Source organism: Copadichromis virginalis, linkage group LG23 (assembly GCF_057382275.1).
Source record: "Copadichromis virginalis isolate Kocher_CV1m ecotype Utaka linkage group LG23, C_Virginalis_male_GT1.1, whole genome shotgun sequence".
NCBI lineage: Eukaryota > Metazoa > Chordata > Actinopteri > Cichliformes > Cichlidae > Copadichromis > Copadichromis virginalis.
The window spans coordinates 18,373,678-18,381,454 of record NC_140639.1 but is presented as its reverse complement, the minus strand read 5'-3'; the positions used below and the strand labels follow the sequence as shown (position 1 = coordinate 18,381,454).

Genomic DNA, 7,777 nt, shown 5'->3' with positions numbered 1-7,777 from the left:
TTTATTTAGTATTTATTATGAATATAAAGGTACAACGGTTGAAATTATATGAGCTGGGTTTTCTGATAAATTGGCTCCTTATAGTGGACATAAGTGGGAACTACAATCTACAGTCGTAGTTAAAAATGGCAAAAACACAAAAAATTTTCTAGCTCTTTAAAACTCAATATTGTCACTATAACTTATTCTATTGTTCTTTTACTGCTCTTATTTTTCACTTTTCCTTATTTTACATTGACCACGTTTGTGTTATTGTTTTGATAGTTGCGTCAGCGTTGAGTCAGAGGTTGTGTACGTCATCACACCGCGCTGCAGGCACGCTTTGCCGGTGCGGATCTGGTGCTGTTCTGTGTGGACTTTGCGTGTGTTTAGGGGAAAATGTCGGTGTTTCACGACGAAGTGGAGATCGAGGACTTTGAATACGACGAGGATACGGAGACGTATTACTTCCCGTGTCCCTGCGGAGACCGCTTCGCCATCACCAAAGTAAGTTCAGCTCACGGCTAACAGCTACAAACCAAACTTCAGTTTGAAATCTCCTGTTTTTACATCTTCATATAGTGGGTGATTTACACGGAGGACATAACAGAGTTTCCCACTCCCTTCATCATCGATACAGTCTTCTTCTGGATTCGGCAGGGATTTATTGATGGCACGTTGATATATGTCCGTTTTTTTTTTTAAAGAAGTATTTCAACCTTCCTTTCGGATTTGCCACAGAGGTGGGACGTAAAATCTCTCATTATTTGACTGAAGTTTGGTTTGGTGTTAAGATAAACTTTTATTAGTCCCACACGTGGGAAATGTGTTTGGTCACGACAAAAAAGTGGACAGTACAAAGTTAAGAGCAGCAAAAATTAAGAAAAACACAAGAATAGAAAATAATAAACCAGCACCATACTTTATTCTCAGCAGTGAAACTACGTCAGTGAACGGAACCAAACTCCATTTAAAAGTTTTCAAATTTAAGAGAGTAAAAACGTTCAAACAAATCAAAGCCTACTGAGTAATTATCAGTCATTTCTTGTGACATCATGAAACTTTGTTTTACATGGTTTAAGGTAGAAAAGACGGTATTTTAAGTAGTTTTTTTTTCTGAAATAGTAGAAACTTGTAGCTGAAGTGAACTTTAGCTCTCTTAAATTCGTCAGAGGATAGACTTTAAAGTTCTGATGCTGGCCTATAAAGCTCTGAATGGTTTAGGACCAAAATACATCAATGACCTCCTGACCCAGTATGAACCTTCCAGATCCCTCAGGTCATCTGGATCCGGTCTTTTATCAGTTCCCAGAGTCAGAACCAGACACGGAGAAGCTGCATTCAGCTTTTATGCTCCTTATATCTGGAACAAACTCCCAGAAAGCCTCAGATCAGCTGAAACACTCAGTTTATTTAAATCCAGGTTGAAGACTCACCTGTTCTCAGCTGCATTTGAATAAAGCACCAAATCCACACTTTAAGCTTAAATTTCAAAACTTACATTTAACTACTGATTTTATCTACTGTTCTGATTTTATCTGTTTTGATTTTATATACTGTTTTGTTTGTTTGTTTGTTTGTTAATTAGTTAGTTAGTTTATATTCTTGTTTTAATCAATTTTAAATCATGCTTTTTATTTGTTCTTGTTTCTAATGTCTCTGTAAAGCACTTTGAATCACCTTGTTGTTGAATTGTGCTATACAAATAAACTTGCCTTGCCTTGCCTTGCCTTAAATTCAGGAACAAGATGACAGTTCACCATATCAAGACTTCCTTCATGTTAGCAGGCTGAAGAAATCCTAAAACTGCAGTGAGTTGCAGCTTATTTGTGGGTCTCTGCCTTCAGTGACTAAGAGTTGGCTCTTCTGTGTTGAGATCTGACATTTGAAGGATATTTAATTTCTTTGCAGGTAGAATACACGGGTGTACAGGAGGGAAATTTAGACTTTTTCTAATGGAGTTTGGGTGTTTTTAGTGATATGTCATATACTGATGGAGATGATCTTCTTTTTCTTTTCTTTTTGAAACATTAAAACAAAGAAACATAGTTTGGAAGAAATGCATGTATGGATGCATCTGGCATACCTGAACACTCTAAAACTGAAACAGATACTCAGAATAAGCAAGAAGAAACTCAGACTTTATCAGTTTTGATAGTGTTTGCCTGCTCAGCACCATCCAAAGGTTCATCCAGGAAAGTCCGACTTCATGACGAGTTCTTTCTTTGTAATTCACGAAGCATCCCAAACTTGCGACTGCAGTCAGGTCTTGCAGTTTTTACACTGTCCCTACACTTTGTCTCTCTGAACTCTGTTCAATTCCTCAGACCTTGCGGCTTTGCTGCGGTGCTCTCAGGGGAGAGTTTATTCTTACAGGCAGCATTTGTGTTGGGTGACCTGTGGTACTTTTAATCCTGCAATTGTTTGATCAGGTAATGCGTTTTCTCCAAAGGGTGGCTGGCCTTTCCCTCAGAGATGGGGTGAGAAGGTCAGTTTGAGGGTGTCAGGTAAAGATGTTACTCCTGCACATTAAAAGGAGGCAGCTGAGGTGTTAAGATCACGACCTACTGGGAGAACCCAGAACTACTGGAGATAGCTGAGAGAGGCCTGCTGCCCCCATGACCCAGCCCCAGAAAAGCGACAGAAAACGAATGGCAACATGTCGTAGATGGAGAAGAGTGACCGTACAATCTTGATGATTTCTTTTATGTGACAGGTGCACAGATTTCAGATCAGCCTGGCTACAGTGCTGAAGAGAAACCTAGGGTTGTTCTTATTTTCTTCAATCAGTGATGAATAGTAAGATGTTCTGGCTTTGCGGAGGGCTTTCTTATAAAGCAACAGGCTTTATAAAGGCTAAATGATGATCTTTTAAAATTGTGACATGCCATTTCCTTTCCAGCCTATGAGTTATCTGCTTTAGGCTACGTGTTTGAGAGTTATACCACAGAGTCAAGTACTTCGGGTTTGAGGCCTTATGTTTCACAGTAGCTACAGTATCCGGAGTCGTACATAGTGAGGAGGTAAAATTATTAACAATGGCCTGTATTTGTATAGCACTTTTCTAGTCCCTAAGGACCCCAAAGCACTTTACACAACCTGTCATCCACCCATTCACACACACATTCACACACTGGTGATGGTAAGCTACATTGTAGCCACAGCCACCCTGGGGTGCACTGACAGAGGCGAGGCTGCCGGATACTGGAGCCACCGGGCCCTCTGACCACCACCAGTAGGCAACGGGTGAAATGTCTTGCCACTTCGAGCTCTGTTGGAGTAGCATTCAGATAGCTGCTCTGCTCTGTGCTGGTACAGGGCATTGAAGATGATAACAGTGGGTGGATTATATTCTTAAACTTAGTTACAGCGCTTTCAGAAAGACATCTACTGTGATAAAGTCTACTCTCCACTGCTGTTTAATCAATTATTGTAAATGTAATCAGGAAATGATCAGACAGGAGAGGGTTTTCAGGAAACACTGTTAAATGTTCAGTTTCTATGCCATATGTTAAAACAAGGTCTAGAGTGTGATTAAAGTGGTGGGGGGGTTCTTTTACATTTTGAGAGAAGCCAATTGAGTCTAATAACAGATTAAATGCCATGTTGAGGCTGTCATTCTTAGCATCTACATGGATGTTAAAATCACCCACAATAATTATTTTATCTGAGCTGAGAACTAAATCAGATAAAAAGTCTGAGAAATCAGACAGAAACTCTGTGTAAGGCCCAGGTGGACGATATATGATAACAAGTAAGACTGGTTTCTGAGTTTCACAGCTGGGGTGGACAAGACTAAGCATCGGGCTTTCAAATGAATTAAGTCTGTCTTGGTCTTTCGTTGATTAATAGGCTGGTGTGAAAAATTGCTGCCACACCGCCCCCTCGGCCTGTGCTTCGAGGTTTCTGGTAGTTAGAATGACTCGGGGGTGTTGATTCATTTAAACTAACATAATCATCCTGCTGCAACCAGGTTTCTGTAAGGCAGAGTAAATCGATTTGTTGATCAATTATTAAGTCATGTACTAACAGAGACTTGGAGGAGAGAGACCTAATATTTAATAATCCACATTTCACTGTTTTACTCTTTGGTTCAGATGTGGATACTGTACTGTTCCTTCTTTCTGATTTTTTTTTTTTATGTTTAAGGTGTTTGTTGCTGGTTTCTTGTTTGTTTTTCATTTGTTTGGGAGCTGACACAGTCTCTATTGAGATGGGGTTTTTTGGAGGTAACAGGAGGAGAGAAGCTGCAGACTGCAACTTTTTATTAATACATTAATACATTTGGCCAGAATTCTCAAAATGACAGCTTCTCCATCCAAAGTGGGATGGATGTCATCTCTCCTAACAAGACCAGGTTTCCTTCAGAGAGTTTCCCAGTTATCTATGAAGCCCACATTGTTTTTTGGACACCACTCCGATAGCAATTTAAGGACAACATGCGGCTAAACATGTCACTCGTGGACTGATTGGGGAAGAGAGAGGAATAAACCACAAAAACATTCAAACCTTGACAGAAACCTGAAGATTTTATTTGTTTTTATTTTGAAGGAGGACCTGGAGAACGGGGAGGAGGTGGCGACATGTCCAAGCTGCTCGCTCATCGTTAAAGTCATCTACGATAAGGTATCTGTGACTTCCTCTTATCAGTTCATCCATAAAGGGCTCAACGATCAGTTATTTAAAAAGTTTCTTGTAAAGTGACGAAAAGCAGCAAATTCTCACTTTAGAGAAGCTGGAAATCACTTTGTTTTATTATTTAAAGTACCTTCAGTGTTTATTTGATCTAAAATGTTTCCTGTGATAACACCAGAATTTCTCATTATTTGATCAGGACAGTTTTATATCGATCAGTTAAAACTTTCAAATAAAAAAAACATGATAGAAAAGAAAAGATGCAACAGCATCACAAAAACCTCTGAAAAGTACTTTTACATTACTTTTTTGTGTTGGGGACATTAAACCATCATGCTTTTATTCTGCAAATCATTGGTGAATTGTTCATGTAAATTATTGATTTTTTTTTTAAAAAGTACAACTTTAAATTTAAGACAGATGGATAGTACGGGGCGTCACTACCTGTCAATGAATGACAGGCTTTTTTGTATGTGTGTGTTTCAGGATCTTTTCCAGGTTGGAGAAATCATTGAAGCGCCGTCACACGCCAAACTGGAGGTCGTTCAATCCTGAACCCTCTCACCTTTGACCTCACAGAGACCCCAGTTTAACCATTTCCCGTCTCGACGCTGTGTCCAGGTGGTGCTGGGAAACGCCAGACTTTCACTGCCTCCTGTATTTCCTCCAGATGTATCTTGAATGAAATCACACTTGATCCAGATGAAATTTTTTTGAAGACGCAAGGTTGCGGCGTTCATGTGTTTGATGGACTTCCTGCGGATTATGTGGGAGGATGAGCGTGGAGCCGAGCCATTTGCTGTGAACAGATGAAGGTTGCGCTTTAAAAAAAACAAAGCGTTGGTTCCTGCCTCAACCTCGCCACTCTTAATGCACATTCAGTCTTTCACTTTAAAGCTCAGGAGAACGAAGGAAGCTTCATTTTAGGACTGGCAGGTTTCTTTAGAGCTTTTATTTTGTAGTTTTGAGATATTTTAATATATATTTATATAAAACCTCCACATACAGAGAACCCAGACACCCTCTATAGGACAAACTGTGTGATGACACAATTACTGAATCAGTAATGTTTCAATCGATCAGCTGACGTGTGCTGATTGGCTCCATGGCATCTCCGTGGGATAAGTTTTTACTTAAACTTTTTGTTTGTTTGTGGATAATATGACCTTTGAACACAGAATTAAAAAGTCTTTGTTAGCACAATAAAAGTTTCACTCTGCAGTCGATATCTCTGAAAACTTTCAGAGAAAAAGCATGTGTGCGTCTTCCATAAAGCCCCTCCCCCCTTCGTTAGGTGAGAGTTTGATTCAAAGCAACATTCAAATTTTCAAACTCCAGATTTTTTAATGATCATGAAAATTCTTTTCTTATTACATCTGTGATAGGATGGTCTGACTTTTTTTTTTTTTAAAGACAATATAAAAGTAAATTAATATTAATTATATTGATATTTCAGTTATTGATTTCATCAATTTAATTTGATTTCAGTAAGCTTGGTGATTGTCGGTTAATGATTGAGGTGACTGGTTAGTAAAGATCGTGGTGGAAAGTGTGACTGCATGATCAGAGAGTCAAACATCTTCTCGTCTGGAGACTGAATTGCTCTTTTCATAGCAGGAAGCTGTTTCAGCATCAGTAGACACCGTTTTTACTCTTCACACCCTTTACAATCAAAATGCTTTTAGATAGTTGAATACAATACACAATCCAGCAGAGGGCAGCAACACCTAAGCGCTCTCTCTCCCTAACATGAGCAGAGGATCCCTAACAACCAGCTGCTCCTAATACATCTAAGTGCTCTGTTTTATTTACATAACCCAGCATTCAGTGAAGTTCTCTGAAGGTTGTGATGCTCAAAACGAGTGTGTGAGACACTCAAACGTTTGTGTTGGAATTGCATCGAGGTTTCTGAGATAATCTCACAGCTATCTCCATCGGCACTCTAATCTGTAGTGAGAGTTGTTAACAAATAGGTCACCTGTAAAAATGGATGCAGGTTATTTCACATTTTTATTCTTGTCTCCAAAGTTTTCTTGGAAGTTTCTGGCTACATGAAATGCCAATACCAGCTCACACAGGTTAGAGTGAGCATGAAATCATTTAATACAGCAAATAATATTTTCTGTTGAAAGTAACAAAAAGAAATAAGGGACAGGATTTAGAGCTGAACTTTTCTGCCCATTTTATTTTTTATTGACGTGTTTTTACAGCACAAGGCTATACTCTGTCTGCTGATATGAGTCAGCGTAGCTCACCCAGCAGCCTGTTTCTCTCTTGTCTAAAATCATAAAAGAGTAGGCCAACATTTGTTTAAGTGCACTTTGAATCTCCATGTTTAAATGGATAGCCTATACTGGTCTTCACAATCCACAGCAACGATAACAGCGAGACACTGGGTATTTTCTTTTATACATGTTCTGTCCTTGCTTCTAAGAAATAGAAGCGATAGTATTAAAAAAAATGAAATCAGTAATTTAAGGCCCAGTCTGAATTACTGTGGTCTGTCCGGCATGGGAATCCTGACGCCATATCTGCTGAGGAGTATGGGATGTCAAACGCTAGCAATTATTTTTGGAGTTACTGTATTAAACGCAAGAGGCTCAGACAGTTTGATGTATTTACTTTTTCTAACAGGAAACATGCCTACATTGTTCTGATATTTTATTTTTTGCAAATAAAGTTTTTTCTCTGACAGAATGCATAGTTTATTTTAACTATTATAAGTCAACCTACTTTTTTGCTTTTGAGAGTGTGATCGTCCTAAAAAAATTTCCAGTACTGGTTTATGTACCTTTTCACGGTAAAGAAAGGGGCTGGTTGACGGTGGATGACTTTTAGAAACTTTTATTTATATCTTTAAAATGATAATGTGTCACAGTTGGATCTTGGAGATGATGTAAATAATTGAGTGAAGATGAGGCTAAATGACTTTTAAGACTCTAAATAAGAAACCAGACATAATCTGTATTCAGGAAACTTGGCTAAAACCGACTTTAGATTTTGTAATCAGAGGATATAGTGGTGAACACAGAGGCAGAAGTGAGGTTCATGGAGGAGGTTGTGAAACTTTTTTTTTTTTTTATAGCAAAAGGAAAACAGAATATATAGTTGTTGAAGTTTGGAATAAGAACAGCATCAAAATTGTACATTTTTAAAACCCATG

General features: G+C 38.6%; 1 protein-coding gene across 1 annotated transcript; it reads left to right on the top strand.

The window, feature by feature from the left end:
• Window positions 1–295: 295 nt before the first annotated feature.
• dph3 (diphthamide biosynthesis 3) lies at window positions 296–6,002 on the top strand. Its single transcript, XM_085448350.1, has 3 exons — window positions 296–486; window positions 4,531–4,605; window positions 5,101–6,002. The coding sequence occupies exons 1-3, from the start codon at window positions 379–381 to the stop codon at window positions 5,167–5,169; spliced, it is 252 nt and encodes an 83-aa protein (XP_085304476.1). The 5' UTR covers window positions 296–378; the 3' UTR covers window positions 5,170–6,002.
• Window positions 6,003–7,777: the final 1,775 nt, after the last annotated feature.